At 31.9% G+C, this 25,852-nt stretch overlaps 1 protein-coding gene and 1 long non-coding RNA gene across 2 annotated transcripts; one reads left to right on the top strand and one right to left on the bottom strand.

Moving 5' to 3' along the window:
- Positions 1 to 1,563: 1,563 nt before the first annotated feature.
- Positions 1,564 to 25,852, bottom strand: LOC126737489 (programmed cell death 6-interacting protein). Its single transcript, XM_050442403.1, has 16 exons — positions 25,612 to 25,852; positions 25,418 to 25,536; positions 19,786 to 19,913; positions 19,551 to 19,704; positions 15,699 to 15,823; positions 15,543 to 15,644; positions 15,258 to 15,477; positions 14,749 to 14,872; positions 14,462 to 14,650; positions 14,261 to 14,405; positions 8,987 to 9,145; positions 8,707 to 8,922; positions 7,307 to 7,456; positions 7,115 to 7,256; positions 6,867 to 7,061; positions 1,564 to 2,079 (listed from the first exon to the last, which is right to left on the bottom strand). Exons 1-16 carry the CDS (start codon positions 25,815 to 25,817, stop codon positions 1,970 to 1,972), a joined length of 2,484 nt encoding a protein of 827 aa, XP_050298360.1. The 5' UTR covers positions 25,818 to 25,852; the 3' UTR covers positions 1,564 to 1,969.
- LOC126737490 (uncharacterized) lies at positions 23,102 to 24,446 on the top strand. The gene is made up of 3 exons (XR_007661035.1): positions 23,102 to 23,919; positions 24,125 to 24,242; positions 24,343 to 24,446. It is a non-coding gene; the product is annotated as an uncharacterized LOC126737490 (long non-coding RNA).

Genomic DNA, 25,852 nt, shown 5'->3' with positions numbered 1-25,852 from the left:
GTATCTTAATCGAAATGCTATCAACCAATCATTCTTTTTCCATCCTGTAGATGCCACCGAGGTCCTTAAAACAATTCAGTGCTTAAAGAATCATAGGTCTTCGGGTTTCGATGGTATCTCTTCACGTCTGCTGTCACTTCTGCCTGCGAGCGCTTTGGGTGCTTTGGTTTGGGCAATCAATCAGTCATTTCTTCAGGGCGAGTTCCCATCCTGTTTAAAGGAAGCTATGATTATCCTTCTTTATAAAGGTGGTAGCTTGGACCGACCCTCTAACTTCCTTCCCATATCAATTTTGTTTACCCTCTCCAAGGTTCGTGAGCGGCTTGCAAAAAAGAGAATTGTCTCTTTTTTGACCAAATACAATGTCAGAGGATGCCATTTTCAGATTCTTGGAGAGTGTGTATCTATCTATGAACTCCAAGGAGGCTGCAGCAGCGGTGTTCTGTGATCTGTCCAAGGCCTTCGATTGTGTGAATCATGGAATACTGGTGTCAAAGCTTGATTCTTACGGATTTAGGGGAGTGGCTTTGGGGTGGTTCAAGTCATACCTGTCTGGTCGCACCCAGAGGGTGGTTGCATCTGGATTTTCGTCAGGGATAACACACCTTAAATGTGGTGTACCTCAAGGGTCAGTGTTCTGGTGTTAGGTCCTATTTTATTTTTATTATACGTTAATGACTTAAGCTCTCTATCACTGCATGGACTAGTGGTTCACCCACCTCCCCACTTACGAGAAACTCTCTTATATTTATTAGTCGTAAAATATTTAATCATGTTGCTTTTTCGATTAGGACTGTTATATATAGACCTTAAAAAGTTTAGGAGAGAACTAAAGAAATTAATCTTACCAAAAGCTTACTACAGCATTGAAGAGTATTTTAACGACTCATTTTAATATTTAGAATTAATTATATATTTGTTGATCAGATTTTTTTTTATTATTCTTGTTTTATGTTGGTTCTTGCGTTTTTTCTTCTTCTTTTTTGGTTTTTTCTTTGATTATATAAAATATGCTTCTATGTATAATCAAAATCGATTCTGTATTCTGTTTTTTTATCCTGTATAACCAAATAAATACTAGTATTATAAATTCTAGGATTAGGAAGCTTTTAGCACAAGTTTGTAAACTTAGCAAATAAAATATATTTTGACTTTGACAAAGTCTCTCCCTGATGAGATCAAAGAGGCTATCAAATACCGTAATCGTTGGAAGAGAAACCTCTTTAGGTCAAGCGATCTTAATGGTAATACCGTTAACGATCCTCAGCAAAAGGTTGAGGCCTTCTTGGATGCTCGTGAGAGTCAGTTCTCCTTAAACCCTTTCACCAATTCCGTTTGCGATGTTTCCTAGGACTGAACAAGCAGTTCTTTATGCTAAAATTTTCAAGCGGAGAGAGGAGAAACGCAGTCTAAGTCACCATGTCAAGCAGATTATTTAAAACATGGCCAATAAAGAAGCGCCGAGATGACTAATATGCATTTGTGTAAAAACTCTATTGCTTAAATTATGTATTATTACACTAGCCAAAAATTTAGCATAGAAAATGTCAAATAAAACAACAATTTAAAACTTAAAATTTATTATAACACGGTTACACATTAATACTTTAATAGACAATATAAAAATATGAAGACATTTGCAAAAACCTAATAATATTTAATGCAACCTAGTATTTTACCACAAACTCAACTTTTGGATATTGTTCAAAAATAGGCGTCTGACCTACTAGAGCAGTAACAATCAGTAATTGAAAACAATTTGTATCACATAGCCTTAAGGGTACATTTGAATAATTATTTTAAACATCTAGCTTTCAATATAGTACGTGTTTATTACTAATATTGTACATAATTATTTCGACTACAATTGCTGTTAGTACAATTATGATAATAGCGTAACAATTTATACACCAATAAAGATAAATTCATACTTAAATATTACCATAAATTTATCGCCAGACGCAACTTTTTACCATGGTGGTCTGTATGCAGGCTGTTGGGGATTTTGTGGATATGTTCCAGGTGGGTAGGCTCCTGGTTGCTGGAAGTTCGGCGGTTGTTGATAATTTTGGTAATTTCCTGTGGAAAACATGTACAATGAGACATGCCAGCGCGGGAACTTAAATAGGGTATTCCAAAAATCCACTGTAATATTTTAAACTCATTCCTCATTGAAAAAAATGTTTCTTCATGGAAACTAAGCTGTACTACTATGCATACAATAGGCAAAACAAAAGGATTTTTTAACTATCTTAAATAGCCTATAGCCCGAGATTTTGTTGAAATGTTTGGTGTTAATTCTAGCAATAAGAGGCGAATTTTGGCCTGATTATTAAATAAAGTGGTATCAAAAGCCTATCTAGTATTTTTTCGAGAAAAACTGCAACAGAGTATTTGAAATCCCTGTATCTTGGAAACCAAGCATTTACGAATCCAATACTAACCAATAAACTTATTGGTTATTAAAAACCAATAAGTTTGTTGGTTTGTGTTAACACTCTGCATATATATAATGATAATAACAAAAGTCACTTGTCATTGTCCTTTTAGTCTTTGAAACAATATAATATTGAAAATGTGATGAAAAGTGAACTTATATAATTATAATAAACTGAATATTAAGAAGTGCAAGTGTATGTCAATCTCAAATATTTGCAATGAAATAAAGCACAGTTATAGGTTAGGTAATACACTTCTAGAAAATGTCGACTCTATGAGCGATCTAGGGATCATAGTTGGTAACAAACTGACATTCAATAAACACATCGATGAAGTTGTTAAATCTTCCTTGAAAACTCTTGGTTTCATAATCAGATCAACAAGAGAATTTTAAAAGTCTCGTGAATTTGTATAATGGCCTAATTAAGTCTAAATTACTTGATGCAGCAATCGCTGTTTTCGCTGTGTTTGAGTCAAATCAATTTTTGTAGACTGTTAAGATTTATATGCTGTTTACCTAATCTGCCTAAAGTATTTAGTTTTTTTCAGTTTATTGGTTTGTATAATTACTTTCATCTGTTAAGCATATCCATTACCCAAAGTTCGGAATCCATCTCGTGTTGAAGATTTTAGACCAATTAGCTTGTTACCTGTTGTATCAAAGGTACTTGAGAGGGCTGTGCATTCTCAGGTAGTTGAGTACCTTGAGGAAAATAAACTTAAAACTTTTATCCCATTGAGCTCTGTATAAAAGTTGCAATATCGGTGTTTCAATCCCTGCTCTTGCAAATTCTTTAAAAGTTATTTGTCAAATAGGCAGCAAAAGTTAAAGAATAAATAATGCTTTTGTACCAGGGGATATTGTCTCGAGGGTACCACAGGGATCAATTCTTGGTCCCCTACTTTTCCTTCTCAAACTTGCTCTCCTTTTCAAACTCCAAGTCACAGGTCTCAAATTTATTAAATTAAAGTCAGAGGATTACATGTGTTTCTCCCATGCTAAGCATTATCAGATTCTCTTGTGTATTCACTAATAAAAAAGAACAAAAAAGAAGCAGAGGACAACACTACATGATACAAATCAAGCGTAGAAATTAAGTTCAACATATAATTGGTTTATATGAATCATGTATCATGTAGTGTTGTCCTCTGCTTCTTTTTTATTAGTGAAGACACAAGTGGACCTGACTTTAATTTAATAAGTTTGAGACCTGTGACTTGGAGTTTGTTTTCATTACTATTTCATTACTATATTGACAAAAATTAACTTTTTATAAATTCTGGTAAAACACAGGCAATCCTGTTCTCAAGATGAAAGTACCTTGAATAATGGAGCACCAAGTAAATTAAATATTAAGGGTGTTGAATTGGAATGGGTAGATCAAGTAAAAAACCCGTGCCTTTGTATGGATAATCGAATGTCATTTAATGCGCATGTAAATAAGATCTGTCAACAGTCATATTATAAATTAAAGTCATTATATGAATTTAAGGATATTTTGCCTGCTAGTACAAAAAAAATCCTTACAGAGAGTTTAGTGCTTAGTATTGCTGGATACTTAAATATTGTATATGGTCCTTTTTTAACTGAACAAAATAAATATAAAATCCAGAAAATTAAAAATTCCAGTGTAACATTTACTAGAAATTTGCCTCGGAGGGTTCATGTGAGTGAGCATGTAAAGCAGGTCTATAGTCTTAATATGGCCCAAAGAAGATTTTGGGTATAAGCTGCACTGTACATAAATTACTGAATTTTCATGAACCAGAATATCTGTCAGAATTCCTTATTCAAAGGGGAGATACACATAATGTAAATATTCGCTATAAAAGCACACTGGCAATCCCCCCGCATTAGACTGAATTTCTGAAAAGTTCTTTCATAAATACTTCAGCCTGTATTTACAATGGCCTACCTGCAGAAATTAAAGATTTAGGCATGGCCTCTTTTAAGTCTAAATAAAAAAAAATTTTGGAGACTGCTGATATTTTAATAAGGGTGTAACTTTGATTCTGGTATGGTTCTCTGAATCATTTTTGTTCAAATTTTTATTTTTAAGAAATTTGTGTGTTGAAAAGTGTCGTTTTATTATTTATTGTGGTGGTTATTAAAACACGCCTAGCGGTACTTTCCACCTTTGTATGTATATAGAATAGATTTAATTTATTTGTTGCATACAAAAAAGATTATTTTATTTATTTATTTGCTGTATGCCGGTCTCTTTGAGAAAAGATATACTATTTCTTGGAATTAAAACTAAATGAAAGTAAAACTGAGACCTTACTGTTTTGCAGAGAGAACAAAAGGGTAAAGTTGGAGAATGATGTAGTAAGTCTCTATATTGATACGAGTCTTAGGTTAAGAGAGCATGTAACAAAATTGTTACAAAAGACATATGTTAAAATGAAAATATTGTACTCAAACAGGCATATTTTAAATTTTAAAATGCGGAAAAAATGTGTGAATCTGTAGTTTTGTCAATCCTAAACTATTGTAGCATTGTGTACTACCCCTGTCTTGATCAAATTTCTAAAAATAGGCTTCAGTATGTGCAGAATGTCTGTTGTAGGTACATTTATGGTTTGAGAAAATATGATCATGTCTCCAAAAAAATCAATGATCTTAGTTCGTTAAGAATAAGCAACAGAGTGCGATAACATCACACCACTTTTTTGATCGAATTGTTACCTTCCACAATATCCATGTGAAAAGCTTTTCATGAAGAAATTCGCGATAGAGTCTTTAGACATAATTATGCGGTACTCTCTAACTCGATAAACATAGAAATAGACAAGAAAAAATATAGAAAGAAAATATCTTTCTATACGCGATTAGCACTCGCTAATCTTTTTTCTATGTCATTCGGCATCGTTCGGCTTTAGATATTCTTATACTACCCAATCTACTAACATTAGCCTATTTTTATAGCTAATGGGATTTTTCACAGCCCACAATGTCAATTACTGAAATGTCATTCGACATTATCGATCTTTTAAGTAATAAGTATGCTTTGTTATTGTTTCTGTTTTCATCCTATGTCCATAAGGGATGCTGATAAGGGAAAAGTTTTCTTATAGATTTTTGAAGTAATTTTAGGTATCAATAAGACGGCGAATTTTATGATGGATCGTCCTAATTTTATCTTATCTCTTTCCTAGTGTGTATTTATAATAGCTTAATATAATTTTCTTTTTTTCTTATTTAAATATATTTACTATTAAATTTATGTTTTAATATTTGTCTTAAAATATAGATTTAAAAATATTATTAATTTTGCCTTAGAAATGGAAGAGAAGGAACAAACCATTAAATTAAGGATAAAAGGATTATATATATTTTAGGACTATATAATGACTATATATTTTATATATAGTATTTTCAAAATTTGTGAAGAGTAACAAAACCCATTTTATTCCCTTCTGTGGAATCACTGGGAATTTCCCAATTTCGGGGCGTAAATAAGCGTGGATAAACTATATGACCTTATAAACTTAATGATCGTTTTAAACCTGAAAAAAGTAGTTAAAACAAATTATAGTTCACTCAAAGATATACCGTTGATCTTTTGACCGCAATAAAACCCTAATTATCTGTTGTAACCAAGTGATTTAAGTAAGTTATTTTTTTGTGGACTTTTATGGTTTAACATTTTCTAATAAAATACTATTCTTTATTTAATTAGTAAGTTTCAATTAGAATCACTTTCAAGCTGACCCTATTCCCTTTATCACTTCTTAAAAACGTTGGTCCTTGCACAATGGGGCTTAATGGCCTAATATGAGAATTCGTTGATTTTCAAATCTGCTACAAAAACATCACCACAACAAAGATAAATACCTATTTTTTTCAATGTACTAAAAAGAGACGAAAGTAACAGCAAGACCATACAACCTCTTTCTATATTTCTATTCCGAAGGTTGCCGACGGCAACCCGAACTCTACCAGATCGAAGCCAGTTGAGATTGAGAGTAGGGTTTAGACTTTTTTTCTATAATAGAAAGAAATTTTCTTTCTATCGAGTTAGAGAGTTTGCTCGCAGGATCGTCTGACTGTGCCAGAGCACAGAACAGCACTTTTTCAGGGTAGTTTTAGTTATGTAGCTGTGAGCAATTATAACTCTTTAAATGGTGATCTCAAAGCATGTCGTATCGGTTTCTTTAAACGGAAATTTAAAAGCTACCTTTTAGCCTTGCAAGCATATTTCTAGGTATCACTTCAAGAGGTACACTAATTGTATAAGAATTTATATTCTTTGTTAGTTTTATTGTGAAATAATAGGTTAATTGGGGCAATTGATGGTTAAGTGTAAGTGTAACCCTAGGTTAAACTTCCTGTTAGACAATGTTTGGTAAATAAATAACTAGAGAGCTCTCCTGTTAATTAAACATACACCAGATAATTAATTTAGAATTTTTAAAGTGTTTACCTGGCCAAGTTCCATATGGATTATACCCTTGAGGCATTGGAGGGGGCACATAAGAAGGATACGGGGCCGTGGTGCTTCCATAAGGGATGGGCATCCCTTGAACATAAACAGGATAAGGCAGGTTCGGTCCTTGACCTGGTGCCAGCGGTTGGGGCCCAGACGACGTTGTCGGTGAAGGATTTTCCGGTTTCGGTTCTGGAATTTAAAAAACAAAAAATATTAAGACATCAACCAAACGGTTCCATTACCTGTATGGTAACTAGGCGTTGCCGGTGGTACCGCTGGAGTAGCCCTACTACTCTCCTGGGTTAAATCCTTCATCAATTCCTCTTTTTCGGTTTTTCTCGCGAAACAAAAGTCGGATACTTTATTTTGGAAGGTTACTAAAAGCTATAAAAAGTATAATGTTTAATATACATATGACCATAAAAAAAAATTACCTGTGTTAAATCGTTATAAAATTTAGTGCCTTCTTTAAGATTATTTAATAAGTCTCTAAAAACGTCGTGAGCGGCTGCCAGTTGACACATCATGGCATCTCTACCTCCACCGGTGCTGCCTCTTTCTGCAGTAAACTCTTGATGCGCTTGCTGTAAAATAATATTATTTCGTTTTGTCGATGTTCCATTCTAAACTTTTAATCTATTGTTATATGCTTTATTACCAAATGTTTTAAAGATCTATAATATTATTACATCTAATAATAAAAAACTATTTTTTTTTTAAACTTTACCACCCTGTATCTCAAAAGTTAAGACATTTCGGACATATATTCATAAGAAGTTTTATTCTTAAAATAGATCCAAGAATCACCCTCTTGACTACTAGAATGTTTTTGATATTTAATTAACATCCGAGAGTATAACATATTAATAGTTTTTAATTCGAATGTCAAGTTTAATAATCATTTCATGTACAGGCTCTTAAATCTTTGGGTTTTATAATTAGAAACAGTGAGAATTTTGAAATACCAACTATAATAAGATTATATAATGCCTTGGTGAGACCGCACCTGGAATATGCGTCACATATCTGGATGCCTAGGACAATAACACATATTGATCAAATTGAAAAAGTTCAAAAAAGATTTGCCAGGTATCTCCATGTTAGAAACCACAATGAATATCCTTATATGATCTCATATACGAGTATGCTTAAGACTTTTATGATAGAATCTCTTTTGGATAGGAGAAAACAACAAGCGGTGATAGCGGTGATTCTTTATTATAAATAACATTAAATATTGTAACTGTGATCTTATAAACTTCATCAAAATAAATGTACCAAAAGTCACTTTAAGGATTTGGAATCCACACAATTTATTTTGTGTTATTTCTGACAGCGTGTCTCCAATGAATAATGTGATGGCAATTACGAACCAGTTCCTTAATCAAGTTCATGTGGATTTATTTAATATGTCTTCTGCAGATCTAAGGCTGACTCTTAAAACTAGATATAGGTATAATATAGATTTATAGATACAGTGGTATCCTATATATTTTTTTATTACAACCCATGTTATATTTTTATTTATTTTAATTTTGTTTTTCGTTGTATTTTATAGTATTTTAAGGTTTTAATTTATTTTTTGTTGCTGCCTTTACATGTAATTACTGTCTGCTCAGTGTTTGTAAAGAGAATCATAAATAAATAAATATTCAGTGATATAGTGTTAATATTTTAATCTGTTGCTTCACTTCAATATTAACCCTATTTTAACTTTTTTTTAAATACTTTTTTTATATGACCTAACACTTCATCTAGTAATTAATTAATGATATCGTATTTGTGAACCTTTTCTTAATATTTCGTTAAACCAATAAAGCTCAATTTAACTTACCCTGATCCTCTCAATAAGGCTCTTCTGTTTCTCCAAACTTTCAGCGACCTGTTTTTGTAACGGACCGTAAGTTTGACCCAACGTCTGATAAGACAGGGCGGGCTCGTTAATCTCGCCCTCTTTAGACAACGCCAACAAAAATTTGTCTTTCATGTCAGTGGTCGCGCTTTTTAGCTCTGCTTCTATGGCCTCACGTTCCGCTTTAATCGTTTCAACCTGTTAGCATCATCAAACATGAGATTTAATGTAAAGTAATTCTTTTTTCTAAATGTCGATTTACCTCTTGCATCAATGATCTCAAAGTGGACACAGACGAAGAATTTTGGAGACTACTTCCGTTTCCGCTTGGTAAGGAGGATTCTAATTCCGAAGCTGGTTTACTCAGGAGCTCAATCATTGGTTTGTGAGTGGTAAACTTAGATTGGACTAATCTATCAGCCTAGAGATGAAGAAAAACTTTTGTTCAAGCTTTTAACAGCAAGAAAATGAATTACACTGATAGTGAAAAAAACTGTATAAGTGACAATTAAATCACAAAACAGTTTTTATTTCACTAAAAAACTCTTAAATATTAAAACTCTTAAAACTCTTTAAAACTCCTTATTTCACTCTCGACACATGAAATTACGACGATTGATATTATACCCGAAAAACATCATTTTATTCCCATCCTCTTCTAATTTTTACTCAGATAGGGATATATAAATGAGAACTCGATTTTCCCACCCATTTTCTCTATCATCGTTTCATTTTCTGAATAGTGTTTGGATCGGCTGAAATAGTGTTTTTCTCCCGTAATGTGTCTAATTATACCCGATAAACATAATTTTATTCCCATCCAAAATCATCGTCATTTATATATCCCTATTCACACACGACAAATTAAAAAAAAAATTTCATACAACATTTAAATGCTGAATTATACAATTGACTATAGGGAATTGGGACTTTTAAATCCATTAAGAACAGTTTTTTGATTTCGAAATATTACTAAATTTTCATTTCGATTAAATTTTCTATTGTTACTAGCTAGTTTTACTGATTTTAAATTTTAATAATAAATAAATAAATATATTTTTATTTGGTCATCAAATGCACATTACATTTGCCCAAAAAGGTGAAGATTAGCTAAAGCTACTTTTATCTTTTAACCCTAAAATTAAAAAGCATTACAAAACTTTGACAAACAAGCAGTAATAGTAATATAAAAATTAATCAAAGAACAAATAGAGAGAAAACAAAAACTAATTAAATATATTTGTAAATCCCCAGAGAAAAAAAACTAATTGTGCTATTGTTCCTCCAAGAACATAGTTTTATAATCATTTTTAAAGTGAGATATTGGAATTGAAAAATTAGGTCTAAATCGATTATAAATTGTTACGGCAATGTAAGTATAACTACGTGAGAAATGAGCTGTGCTATGGTGTGTCAATGTCAGAGTCTTATATCTCTATCATGAATCGCATTTTTTGGAATTTATTTCTCTAACAAATATTTTGGCTTTTGGTTTTTATAGAGCCGATACATAAATGTAAGAAAATAAAACTTAAAAAGAAATAACATTTTTAGCCACTGCAATCGATAAATATACATGTTTGGCGAGTTAAATCTTACGGATTGGGTTTTAATGTATTAGACCTAATAGATAGAGAGTAGACAGAGAAGGACTGCATCGGTAACCTCCCACCGATAGCGACGCCGATTCTCCGTACCGCTCGCAATGTGAATTTAATTTCGGCTTGCTCGCAGTGATGTTTAGCAAGCGCTTGCTAAACATCACTGCGATTTGATGGAGATTTCTATGGAGATGGGTAGGTTAGCCTCGAATCAAGTATTGGAATTTTACGCGCACACGAAAGATAAAAATTTATGTTGTTTTTTAACGTGTTCATAATCGCAAGTCAAAAAAACAACTTTAATATGCTCAAATCTTAAAAACCTTTGGTGAAAACTAAATACAATATTCTAAAATAAAATGAAAATAACTCTTAAACAAAATAATAATTTTAATTAAATGGATTATTTAATAAGGTGTTCAAATACACCTCCTTGTTGGGCTTCACAGTATCCCAACCTGTCGTAAAATTCTCTACGTACATTGGCTAACATTTCAGGTGTAATGGACCTAGAAATATTAATAATTCTAAGTCGCAATTCGTCTAAATTAACGGCTCTTTCATGTCGGTGTTGGTAAAGAATTTCCGTCAAATAGCCCCGTAAGAAGTAGTCGCAAGGCGTTAGATCTGGAGATCGCGTAAGCCATGGTATGGTACCTTTTGTGGAAATAAGCCGTTCAGGAAAAGTGTTTGTTAAATAGTCCTGCACTTGTCTAGCGTTGTGAGCGGGACATCCGTCTTGTTGAAACCAAATTTCCTCAAAATTAACATCCAAGTTTCGTACAGCGGGTATAATATCTTGTTGCAATAAAGGTAAATATCTCTCAGAGTTTAAGGTACCATCAATAAAAAAGGCCCTACAATGTGATTGGCTAAAATACCAGACCAAACATTTACCTTTTGCGGGTATTGAGTTCGTAATGGTACACTCAAATGTAGATTTTCTTGAGACCAATATCTCATGACTGAAGAATTATGTCGACCTATAAGAGAAAAAGATGACTCGTCTGTAAATAAAATATTACTTGTGAAGTCGTCATTTTGATCAATTTTTTCTCTTAAGATTTCACAAAACTCCAAGCGTTTTATTTGATCTTCTGATAAAATTTCTTGAGTGTTTTTAATTTTATAGGCTTTGTACTTATTTCTTTTCAAAATATCACGCACTGTATGACTTGGAATATCAAGTTCTTCAGAAATTTGGGAGCGAGAACAAGGTTCACTTACTTCCACAAAAGCACACACCTTGACTTCAGGTGTGTATCAGGTGTTCCACGAGGTTTCTGATCGCCTCTAGAACATTTTGCACACCGATTTACACATCCCGACTGCTCAAACTTATGCCAGATATTATAAATTGTTTTTAGCAGTAGGGACTTGCTGATCAGGATATGCAAATATAACACGGCCGACAACTTCTTCTGCACTATCCGCATGACAATACCATTTATTCATATTAATCTTTTGATCAACAGTGAAAACCATTTTTATTTTATTACTGTATCCGTCTTCGTACCAAAGATTGAAATAAATTGTAAACATGATCGGCTAACACGTACATAGGTATGCGAGGAATTGCAACCGAACTTTAACCGGACTGATAAGCGCAACGACGACGCGATAGCCGCCCAGGGTGGAGCTAAGTTTGTTCTCGCTCTACTCCGTCTCCTTCTTACACATTACGCAAAAATCATATTCGAAATTTTTCAACCGCCGAACGTGTATATGGACACATGATAAAATTTTCTTAAATTACACGCAAATCGACAACACGTATTTTGTACACGTTGCAGTTTCTGCTGGGTTATTTTATGAAGACAAGGATAATAAATGATAAAACAGTAATTTAAAATGCTAACGATACTGACAGTTTTTTTCTTGTCTTAAAATTTAAAATATGTTTGTTAGCATAGAGCAAACGCATACGCAAATAGCACCTCTGCAAAACAGCAACTGTCCTTGGAATCTTAAAGAAGAATCAATAGTTAGACCTAGAATCTTGACGCTCTCGGCAAAAGCCAAAGGGTTATTATCATTATTGAATGTATATATTTTTTTTCAACGTTAGCACGACGATTTTTATTGGCGAAAAAGTAATGCGTTAGTCTATGCCTACAAAGTGACCAGTATTTCACATAAGCTACAACATTAAGTGATCTTCTTATTTGCCCTATATATTTCTCATCATAATCGTTACAATTAATCTCATAGATACCGGACTTTTCATTGGTCTTCATTTTATCTTTTGAGTTTCCTATAAGATTTCTTAATTTGGCCAACTTTTGATAGACCATTCTTAGACTTAATTCTTTATTTAAAAACCCTATCAAAGCAAAGCCTTTTGTCATGATATGATTATATTGTATTGCAATGAATGTTTGCTCATTTAAAATCAATTTCAACGCAGTTTCGGTAAATTAAATTGGAATAGACGCAGTTGAAGAAAACCACCTATTTTTAAATTACATGCGTAGTATGTTATATTCGTTTGGATTTGGTATTCAGCATGTCGCGTCATCTTTTGTCAAAAATCTTTTTAATTTTTTTTATTGCATAACGGCAGCCCATTTCATGCGCCGAGGGTTGTTTGGGAGAGTATTTCTGGGGGTTGCTTTTCGGAGATGTTTCCGTCGCGCGACGAGGGAAGGACAGAAAGTAAAACACAGCCATCGAGGGTACTACTTTAAAAAAAAATTATTGAATCGTATTTAATTTGTGTTGAAGTGGTTTTCTGAAGATTTTCTACAGGTTAGTAAATTTAAAACCTATTAGTTTGTTTTTTTTTTATTGGCAATGTGTACATATATTTTTATTATTGTTTATAAATTTAATATTTTGCGTGAATAGGAGGAAATAACTTATGCATGTATTTATCTAAAATTGTTTCATGCTGAAGAGAAAATTAATATTTAAAGTGATCGAATAAGATAATTTATTTACTGAATTTTTAGGTATATTTTCAAAATTAGTTTTTTTTTATTATTTGTGTGTTTCAAAAGTAAGCTAGAGCCTTGTTGAATCTAACTAACATTTCGACCCTGACTGGGTGAATATTCAGACGTAAGAGAAGAAGACGTAGATAAATAAATATATGTTTCGCGAATTTGTCCGTCTATCTGTGATAATACCTAGAATATTGACTCAACTATTCAACTCATAGCTGGGTAGCCACCCGTATGGGACCTCAGTACCTTCTAGTGATGGCTGGATAACTAACCCAACTCTCTTCAGTTTTAAATGACTAGTATGTATGAGGAATTAGACAGGAACAGTAAATAAATTATCTATTTTTTTTGTAACCGAAGGCAGAACTCATTAGTCAGCATGATTCGATTTTCAGGGAATTGAGATCGAGGGTTTCTCTGCCGTGCTCTTTCCCCTCGTGAATTCCAGGCTGAGTACGGCATTATTTTTTTACATAAATAAACTAAGTAGGTGTATTATCAAGACTGCATTTTCTTTAATACCATCCTAATAATTCAAATTTCCCTAATTTTGTCTTGTCAAGCTCATCCGAGATAAGTAAAAGAGAGAGTGATTCTGTTACAAAACACAACGTAGGAGGTATTGGTTTCTTATTTATTTATTTTTTTCTCGTTCGATCTTTTCTTATTTATTTAAAAAAAAACTTATCTCATCCATTCTTTATGGACGAACCTGGGTTTGTTATACTACACAGTTAAAAAAAACTTTAATCACCAAGAATATACTTTGCACAGTTTCTAAGATTCAGCTTTTATATACATATATTGTTTGTACATACTTGTTTTATTTACTTAATTTTTTCTAATGAAATGATTTCCTACAGAAACACAAGAAACATTAAGATTTTAGATAACTTCTTTTAAATAAAGATTTTGAGTTTGTTATAGTAACCAGCAATAACAAGCATACAAAAAATAAAAAATTAATGCATAAACAAAAAAACTACTTACCTCAATAGCATTTGTAATAATTTGCCTGTACTTAGCAGCATTCGACCTAAACATTTCAGTTAATTTATCAGAAGGTGTTCTAGTCCACTTATCCTTAAATTGTTGCCTTAGTGCATCATCTGCAGCTTTTTCCTCATTTAACATCCTAAAAGTTATAATTTTATTTGTATCATTAAACATTTTATAATATGTAACTTTTACCTGTCCGTTTCATCCAAAACATCTTGATTCCTTTTGAGCAATTCAGGTAATTCTTCAATCATCTTACTTAGCTCAGAGATACCTCCTAAAGATGCGACAGTCTGAGCTTTTTCTATTATGGATGGTGGTAAACCAGTATTTGAATCTGTTACTTCTATTGCAGCGGGAAGGTTCAAACTGGCTAGCATTCTAAAAGAAAGTAATCAATAAATTACATTAAGTATAAAATAAAATTAATGATAGTGGCTGTTCTTAAGTAGGTATAAGAGTATATTATTATATCTTACCCATTAAGTTCTTGAGTAGACTCTCTTAATTTGGTTATTTCAGTGTTCACTATTTCAGTTTTTCTTAGGTCATAGGAAGCCAATGCTTGATGGACGGCAACTGGTACTAAGCTCGAGAACAGGTCTAAAAAATTATAAAATTTTACTCTACTGATATATAAGACAAATTTTAATTATAGTGACATTAATAAATATATAAAGATTTTATAATTTCGTTTAACCCAACCCAGAAAGTTGACAACATCGAAGATTAAATAGTTATTTATGTAACTAGTGTGTAAAATGATCCTTTTTTTATTCATGGGAATGACAAATTTCTTATTCATAAAAAAGGGAATTTTACACAGGTGTAGCATATTAAAATTTGTCTACTACCAAAGAAAACATAAAGACAAATCAAAAATACCAAATTACTTTACGCACTGGTGCATAAAAAATTTAATTTTATAAGCCCTGAGAAGTGTGTAAAGCGAGTACTTTACATTTAGCAGTGCTCATCCTTACTCTACCTTTAAAGTTTTGAGACATTTTTTCAGCCACAGGTAATAGCTTGGCTAAAGGTGCTCTTCCAATGGGCTCCAAAGATTTATAGTCCGGAACGCGTTCGTGATAGATAAAGTCATTGTCCTTCTCTACTTCAGCTAAATTTCTCTCTGCTTTGTTCAGCAAGTCACTAAACAAGTTTTTACCAGATCTAGATTGGGCGGCTTTGAATTTTTCTATCGCGATCTAAAAATTATTATAATCCATAACCCACATGACATAACTCAAATGACAAATGGGATGGAATTTACCCTAAGTCTGGCAATTTCCTCTCCTATAGCTTTTTTCTCTCTGCATACTAAACTTTGATAAAACTCAGCGACGGCAGAGAAGGCAGCCTGTTTTCCTCCAATCTAAAAATATAGATTCCATATAAATATACTATATATATTTAGCAGTACACTTACAGATGAAATCCATTCCTTGTCCCAAATAGCCCTCAAATTTTCTCTCTGGAACGTTTTTAAACATTCAGCATATAGATCGTCAGCTTGTGCAGCAAGTTTCGCCACTATTGAATCTTTCATATTGTCTAACAAGTAAAAACACTTGATTTCATATTATATTGAAAAAAGAAATAAAGAATTTCAATTCAATTCAATTTATTAGGTAATAATGCACAGTATATAAATACAATAGACATAAATGACACCTAGATACAGAGGTATCTGTGTGTGCCACATGATTCAAAATAATACATCAACTTAACACGTTGAACGCCACGTGCTCACCGCAGTCATCATTAAAATCAGGCAGGGGACCTCGTGGTCACGGGTGGACATTTCTTGTGTCACTTGTCAGGACCAACATTTGTTATTTAGTTTTATCGATATTTTGGACTTGGTATGACCTTAGAGTAATTATTTTTGATAAATATTTTCTTATTATGGTATCTTTACTTGGTTTTTTTCATGATCCACCGAAGGTCACTTGGTCCTAGAATGTAATTTTACATCTTGGGACCAAGTGTTCATCGGTGGGCATACTGCTTTTTTAACCGTTTTTTTATTTTAATTTTATGTTTTGTTTAGGTTTTTGTTTTACAAATTAATTATTTGTTACGGAATTAATTAAAAATGACTGGAAGACGCTTAACAGATGCTGAACTTGCCGCTGAATTAAAAAATTTGACTGATTAGGAAATAATACCAGGATTTTCGGATGATTCAATCAATGATCGAGATTTTGGGCCGATACTGATACTGAAGATGGAGGAAATAATTCGGATGAAGACCCGGATGATGCTGTTCCTTTAGCGAATCTTATAAATGGCCGGAGATGGAAGCCTGTAAATGGAGACCGTTTAACATTCGATACATTTCCGAACAATACAGGAGTAAATCCCGCCATAGCTGTTGAGTTAGCTGGAAAAGATCCTGTGGATTTTTTCAACTATTTCATAAATGACGATATAATAAAACTGTTTGTTACGGAAAAAAACAGATTTGCTTCACAAAAAATTATCGGCATTACAAACTCCGGCAATCAGACGGGTAAAGAAAGAATTTCAAAGTGGGTTGATACCAATCCTTTGGAAATGTGTAAATTTTTAGGAATTATTATTTAAATGGGCTTACTTCAAGTACCACAACTAAGGGATTATTGGTCTAAGAGTCTCCTGTATCAAAATAATATTCCTAAAATAATAAGCCGAAATAGATTCGAAAACATATTAAGCATGTTTCATACTTGTGATAACGACAGTTCAAGAGATATGGATAATCGCCTTTATAAGATAAGTGACGCCCTAAAAATGATCCAGTACAAGTTTCAAGAAGCATATGTTCCAGAAGATATTGTTTGTATCGATGAAAGCAATGTGCCATTTCGAGGAAGGATACATTTTAGGCAATACATACCGAATAAAAGACACAGATACGGCATTAAAGTTTTTAAGCTATGTGTAACAGGAGGATATACTTGGGCATTTAAAGTCTATACAGGCAAGGAGAAGACCGATAATATAGCAGTCTCAGAAAAAGTTGTAACTGAATTGATGGATGGCGACTTAAATTCAGGAAGAACACTCTTTACGGATAATTGGTATACAAGTGTCTCGTTAGCCGATAAAATGATAGAGCAGAAGACCCATCTCGTTGGAACGTTAAGAACCAATCGAAAAGGCAATCCTCCAGAAGTTACTAAAGCAACTTTAAAAAAAGGAGAAGTAATTGCAAGACAGAATGAAAGGAAAACAGTAGTGCTAAAATGGAAAGACAAACGGGATGTGTTGATGCTTAGTACCAAACATAACGATTCAGTTACAACTTTTTAAAAAAAAAGGAAAATGTATACCAAACCAGCTGTTATGTTAAGACTACAACAAAGGAAAAAACATTTATCGATCTCTCAGATCAGATGGCAGCCTATGCCCCCTACTGTCGCCGTACTATAAAATGATATAAACGTGTACTTGTTCATCTAATAACTGCTACGACAGTTGTAAATGCCTTACATGTATTTAACAAGGTACATAACAAAAAAATGAATATAACCCGATTTAAAGAATGTATTGCTTCGGCCCTGGTAGAATCTACTGATAATTTGGATATGCCATTAGCTGCTCACCCATCAACTTCAAGAGAGTCCCAAAGACAAGTTCACACATTAAAGGAAGTGGAGGGTCAAAAGAGGGTGACTAGAAAGAGATAGTAAAGTCTGTTATACAAATATGTCAAGACAGCATAATTCAGCCTATGCCCGAAAAAATGCTAAAAAGGTGAACACTATTTGTCAGCAATGTCAACAACCAATGTGTATACCGTGTTTTAATGACCATAAGTAAATTATTTTTGTGAAATTGCTTAAGAATAATGTTAATTTGGTTTAGAACGTTTTTTCAGTTACTTATTTTTTGTTCAAAATATATATTTTTTTAATTTTTCACAAATATTATGACTTGTTTTGAGAATTGATAAGTCTCATTATAAACTTTCAGTCGGAAAATAATGTTTTATTTCCTAAGAATTACCCAGTATTTTTTTGTACATTATCAGACCAAACTACCAAGTCCAAGTAAAAAAAGATTACATTCTGGGACCAAAGTTTATATTTTAAATGCTAAATATAAGCAAAACGTTCCCACCGATGAGCACGTGGTCTCCAAATATAATTCGTAGTGTGCCCATGGGTGGTCATATTGTCATAGCAACTAAAATCACTAATGACTAATGACCACCGGTGATCACTTTGCCCCACTACAAAAAATTAAAATGTCCACTGGTGGGCATGTGGCGTTCAACGTGTTAAATATACATAAAATATTCTCTCTACAAAGAAATACAGTAAAAATTGATTTTACCAAAGCTGGATTAGTAAGTAAAGGTATCTAATAATTACATAATATAATACTGAATTTATAATGTATAGGTATATCACACAGAACTAAGTTAATAATATATAATGCATATATAATGAGCTCTAGAGATTGCCCGTTGATCACATTTTAGATAATATTCATCATATGTGATCATTATATCTATCCTATAAAAACCAAGAAATTAACTGGAAAAAATTGATATTAAATAAAGTATATGTTAGCTCACAAATTTTGTTTTATTTATTTTAATATAATTAGTAACTAAGACATTAAACTTTTTAAAAAATTTTACTTGCTTAATTTCATTTGGCAATAGGTTATAAAATGTGGGGCCCAAGAAAAATATTGTTTGCTGACTTAATGTTCGGTTTACTTTAGGTAGGAATATATTTTTATTTAAATTGCACCTGGTTTGATGATGATGATTGGTAATTGTTTGTTTAGAATGATGGTTATGTACATATATAGGAACAACATGTTGCAATAAAAATTGTCTAATATCACTTATATCACCTTTATACAATTCATTAGTTGAAAACAATCTGGGTTTCTTAAACATTATTTTTATGAATGAATTCTGTACAATTTTAAGTGCACCGTTACTGTTTTCGTAAGCTGCGCCCCAGGGCAATATTCCATATCTTAGTAATGGTTCAATTAAATAAAGCCTTATATATCAAAATCAGTATTTTTCTTGAACGAATTTCTCTAAGAATATAAAAATTATGGATTAGTGCTCCAATTTTTTTTTTTTTTGGTTACGAATTGTTAATTGTCTTATGTATTTGGTATATTTTATATTCTTTTTTAATACCAGTTTTTTTTCATGTGGCTATTATGCTAAATAAATGATGTTATTATTAACTTACCCTATATGTATTTGAAAATTATAAATGAAACACTAATTAATGAAATAAAAAATTAATTTGAATCAACTTACCATGCATTGACTTATGAACAAAAACTTCTTGAGCTTGGGCCAGCATCAGCTGTGATAGAGCACCGAGCGTATCAGGATTTAGATCTGGAGTAGGGTCACTCTGAATTGCTAGCATTACTGTCGACTTTAAGTGACTAAAAATTCCTGCTGCTTGCTAACGATTTGAAAGTAAATTTAATAATAAGTTAAGGTTTTGTGAAAAAAACAATAGAATAATGAAAAATTACTGGTTTACCTGTAACAACTTGGCAGCCAATTTGAGCCCATCATCACTTTCAAGGCTTTGATTCGCGGCAATTGCACTTTGAAGTCCCGCAATGTTGAAAAGAACACATACTTTTTCAAAGCTAAGTGATGGTACAGCTGAAATGGCATTGTATTAACCAACTTGTTGTAAAATTTTGATTGTTCATCACAACAGCAATATATAATTTATTTATAGACATTCCACTAAGAAATTTGTAAGGAATGCAGAATATAAACAAAATTTATAGATAAGAAACGACGAAAATAAACGCGCGTATAGTTCATTTCAAACCTTTGTACTGGTAACAATTTGTGTTTTTTGCATCTACAAGCCTTGTCTTTGTGTCTTCCACAGTTTAAAATGGGTAGAAAAAAAAATTGTGATCCGTCAAGGCGTAAAATAATTTTTATGCTAAGGGAAAGAGGTTGGACTTATAGTAAAATAGCTGACCACCTAAAATGTTCAAAAAAAATGGTTTTCTATGCACTCAAACACATAAAAGAACATAAAACGTACGAAAATATTCCACGCAAGAAAAGATCTAAAAAAACCAGCTAACGAACTGATGAAACTATTGTTCGAATGGCTAAAATGAATCCATTTTTAACCTCCAACCAGATTAAAGAAGAACTTTCTCCAGCTATCGCGATATCATCACGAACTATAAGACGACGACTTAATGAGGCCAACATATTTGGACGAGTATCCCGCAAGAAACCACTGCTAAAGAAGAAAAATCGCCAGGCTAGATTAAAATTCGCTAAGGACCATATTAATTGGACCATAAAAGAGTGGAAAAAAGTATTATGTTCTGATGAGACAAAAATAAATCGCATTGGTAGTGATGGTAGAATATTAAAATTTGTGAGAAGACCAAGGGGTGCGGAAAATAATCCGAAGTATACAACCAGCACAGTCAAACATGGAGGTGGAAATATAAAATTATGGGGATGTTTTTCGTGGCGTGGTGTTGGTCCATTAGTGAAAATTGACGGTATTCTTGACCAAGAAAAATATAAACATATTATGGAGAACCACATGTTGCCGTTTGCTAATGAAACTTTGCCGGTGTCTTGGGTTTTGCAACAAGACAATGATCCCAAGCACACGGCAAAACAAGTCTGTAAAAAAATGGTCTGACGATAACCATGTTGATGTACTTGATTGGCCCTCATGTAGTCCGGATCTCAATCCCATTGAGAATCTTTGGAGAGACCTGAAAAAACTTTTAGAACATAAAAATATTAAAAAGCAGGCGTGGAAATCGATACCACTGGCGAGATGTACATCTGGTGGAGTCAATGCCCAGGAGATGATTTTTAGAGCTGTCATTGAAAATAAGGGATTTTGCTATAAAATATTGATTTATTTAGGGTTTAGAGTTCTTATTTTGTTTTTTTAAATTGATAATTCTATGGTTTCTAATTAGTTGTCCAATTCAATATTTGTATAAAAAATTAACTTTTTTTTTAAAAGTATATATATGTGAAGACAAATCCACTAAATTTATGGTAATATTAAAGGTAAATGTTAGTTACGACAATGGGCGAGAAATTTAAGAATAAACAATTTTATTTACAAAAGATTTATGATTTTTATTAATTTATTCACACTGTTTCTAATTAGTTGGCCACCACTGTATATGGATGCACATAAATTAAATGTCGATATTTTTCTAAATATGATTGAAATGAAAAGTACAATTTGCAATTAGTATCCATTCTTTCTTTTAATATACCATACTAGACACTAGAAAGCCATGCCATCAAAATAATATACAAGAGGCAAAGAATAAGAGACCAATATACCCAAGATAAAATTACAATTCATAGTATTAAAATTTCTTAATTTGTCTGATTTGATGTGCTCTTTGATATCTCTTGCAGTGGCGCCTTTACTTAATGTGTTGATTACAAAATCCTACTAAAAAGTTGCAAGCTTCAGACATTTAAATTTTACTATTTAACAATATTTTACTGAAGTCACAGGAAATTACATCTGAAAAACCTCAGAGCTTTTACACTATTTTGTTTATAAATCAGAAATGAACTAATGGTAATTTTGCAGGTAATTAAGGAAATATTTAAATGGAGTGCTTTAGAATAGGTAGCTTCTAACCATCATATTGGCATGTTGATAATAATGCCTTTACATGAAGAATTTAAATCAATATAGAACAAACATTATTTAATAATTGCTTTATCTATATCATTTGGTCACAATTAGAACTCAATTATTCTAACTGTTGTATACATCACACTATATATTAAAATTTTTTTAACCTTAAATACCAAATAAAATAAAACTGAAACTTCATGATGACATATTTTTTTAACTAATTTATCATTTGTATATGAATGAATTTATGAATTACTTTAAATGCCTGTTAATATTTTTCCTTTTTACTGGTCTGGCTTGGACTTTTACCAAAATACCACCAATATAATACTTGGAATTGCAATCAACCTAAGATGATACTGCTAACTATAACACAAAATGGAGCTTTAATACCCATTTCATTAAAGAAGTGATAAAGTTATTTACAGTCACAAACAATAGTCAATGACAAAAAAGTAGTCTATTTTTCTCAAAGAGACCTAATTCAAATAGTTTATTGTCCAACAGGAAAATTCCCAATTACAAGACAATTGAAATAATTAAAATTAAAACAGTACAAGTTATAAGCACCTTAAATAAGTAGTACAAAAAAAAATAAGATCCAATATAGAGTGATAACAAAATTTAAAATTTAAAACAATAGCATAATTGTAAGAATATAAGACACACTAACCAAATGATAACAATCACAGAAAAATAATCAGGTATCATTCAAATTAGGAGAGGAACACATCCTTTTTTTAAAAACATATTCAGTGTTGCTAAAGATGTAGACCTCCTAATAATAAAAAAAATTGTCCCTCCAATCTCTGAATTTTTAATAGTCAATGAGGCTGGTGGTTGTATAAAGAATAAACACACTAAACTAAAAGTAAACAATACATTAAGTTACAATACTATAAATTATACTATAAATTCTACCAGGTTCCTAATATATTCATTTCTCTTTTAATAAAAAAAAAAATCTAAAAATGAGCACTGTCTCACTCCTATTTACAGGAGCATAAGCTTATCGTCATTCCTGACTTTGTTCATTAACCTAACATTGGGAACTATAACAAAAGCTTCTTGAAAATCTAAAGCTACTGACAGAATTGGTAGATGAAGAATTCTATATGTTCCAAAGATCTACTTGAGAAATGTTCTAAAGTGGCTTAACTAGATTATGGGAGAATGTCTTGCAAAGGTATGAGGGGCAAAAACCTTACTGCTTACAGTAAGAGCTGTCTACTTATTATACATATTTATTGGTTCAGGTTTTTTTCAGGATTGGTGTAATGGATTTACAATAGGTTTTTTTTCCAGTCATTGAATAAACAACAGTGTTTTGATCTTACAGTAAAAATCACCTTTAAAAATGGTCTAATACTCTTCTCTGTCAACTTAAGTATACAACTGCAGATTGCACGCAGGGCCAGATTTGCATTTCCTTAATCACCTTAATATACTAAACTTATCAATGGCAAGTTATTAATACATTAAATAAATAAATAAATAATATAAGAAGAAAAACAGTTATCATTTTTACTTTATTTAGCAATTTGTCTTGTTTTAATCCGTGAAAGGTGATATTTTCAATTAATTATTCAATAACTTATCAAGAAGAATCAAATGATAAAACAGGAACATTGCCAGATTGTAAAGCTATAGGTAGAAAAGTTTATAAAGAACCGGCTGCTCAATATGCGCACAAACCCATTTTTCAACACAAAATCGATAGAAAATCCGGTGGCAGAGAGAAAAGACGATCACAATATATTTTCTCTCCCTTCTTATTAAAGAAACCGCAAGAACAAATCAGCCGCCCTACTTCGTTTCTTTGTACCTGCCGGGGATTTAAAGCCTATGCCGTAGCCTGAAGGCCTACTCAGTGTCGTCTCGTACGGAAAGTGAGTTAATCGTGTTATAAGGCTTTTAAAATCTGTTGTGTGTTTTTTTTTAAAGTATAATAGTGAAATAGACTATAGTTTTTTTAGTTAGACTATCCGATTTTTATTGTAAAAGGTAAGTAAAATTGGTTTAAATTATTCAATTGTCTAATAATTTAAAAAAATAAATGAAAATTAATTACTGTTAAAAATTATATTATTTAAAATATACTTTGATTTTAAGTGACAAAATAATAGGTATTTAACTTGTATAGGTATATATGTACAGCCTAGAGTGTGCATGTGTTAATAAATTTTTTTACTTTCTAATTTTTTTTTAGATGTCACGTAAAAAAGTAGGCAAACAAGGACAAATAGAGAGATTATTTCTAACGTGGCAGCTTTTATGAAAAAAGAAGCATAGCAAGGAATTACTAATATTCCTTTGAAAAATTTTAGGTAAGTGAACAATATAAATTCATATTTTATTGTATGATGTTTTCAAATTTTAATTTTTAATGTATTGATAACTTACAATAATAGTATATAATTATTTTAGACAATGTACATTAGCTGCCACTCGAGTATCCCAGTCAACTTACAGAAGAGTGGTCCAAGAGTCAGAAGATATAGAAAATATACCTTCCTGTTCCAGCAGGCATACAGGCTCATCTGATGAAGAGATTGAATGGTCTGCATCGGATTAATCTGATTTAGGTTATAATACACTATCTGATAGTGAATAAAAATATATAATATGTAAAATAATGAAATAAAACTTTAAGCTTATACCAATTTGTTTCTTTACACAAGTCGTTTAAAATACCTAATCCTTAAAAAAAAATGTGAATAAAGAATAATTTTCAGCTACCTATATGAAGTTCTGTTTTAAAAATAATTAGCGAACTGCATCCTCCTGTAAGTAAAACTATTTTTTATTAGATTTTTTATGGGCAAATCACAATGCTAAAAAATATAATTTTAATTTATCTACATCTTTTTAAACGAATCTCAGAGCAATTAAATTCAAATATATACATTCTTAGTTGGTATTTCAACTAAATCAAACGCACTTATAATATCGCTAGCTATACCTACTAAAAATCTAGGGCTATTTAAACTCTAGTACAAATAAATATTAATAATTTCAACAAGTGTGCTGCCTCCACTGTCTTTAGACCTCAACATAGTCATCTGACCCAATCGATAGAATAACAAGATGGGCAGATTTTGCCGCCTGTTGATGTCACCGGTTCTTTATAAACTTTTCTAACTATACTTAGTAACACTTTTAACAATATTTTCAATTAATTCTTATGAAGAGATTCGAGTGTGTTGGGTTAGTTTGAATTGTATTGGGTTGGTTAGTATTGCGCTAGCTTGGGATGAGATAGGTTTTAATTCATATTTAGTTACGGGAAGATAAACAATATTGAAAATGCATTTGTATTGATTCATCCAGATGATTAGGGCCACCGAATTTACAGCAACTCTACTAATATGTACATTAATAATTGACTAGTTATCTGAAGTTGTTAAACAAATCAGGCATTAGTGGTTGCAGCAAGGCAGGTTTACAAGAGGTGGTTGATTAAGAAAAATTGACTCATTTACAAATAAAAAATAATACTTACTTAGGCTGGCTTTATGACCAAAAATATTCCCTCTGTCGAATGCATCTTTCCACTTAAAAGGCACTTGTAGCTCTTGAGCAGGTATTTTACCCTCCAAGGCTACCAGTTGGTCATAATACCTAAAAGAAATAAAATCCTCAACCGCGTATTATAATTAAGCAATTTTATAGATTAATAAAAGAGATGAATCATACCCATAAATAATATCCAAAGAGCTCTCATATTTTTCAAAGGCTTTCCAAATAGCATTGTTCCGAAGCTTAGAAAATTCATTTACGGCCTCCGTACAGTTTTCGGGATTATCTGCGGTGCTATATCGAGATTGAATTAAGTTTTTTAACGGTGTGGTGATATCAACATCGCTGGGTCGCTTTAGAGGAACGGATAATAAGTCAGCCATCTTCACAAAACTGTTTCTAAATTGATTTGAATTAA

Source organism: Anthonomus grandis, chromosome 6 (genome assembly GCF_022605725.1).
Source record: "Anthonomus grandis grandis chromosome 6, icAntGran1.3, whole genome shotgun sequence".
In the NCBI taxonomy this organism is placed as follows: domain Eukaryota; kingdom Metazoa; phylum Arthropoda; class Insecta; order Coleoptera; family Curculionidae; genus Anthonomus; species Anthonomus grandis.
This window is presented reverse-complemented; position numbering and strand designations above follow the sequence as displayed.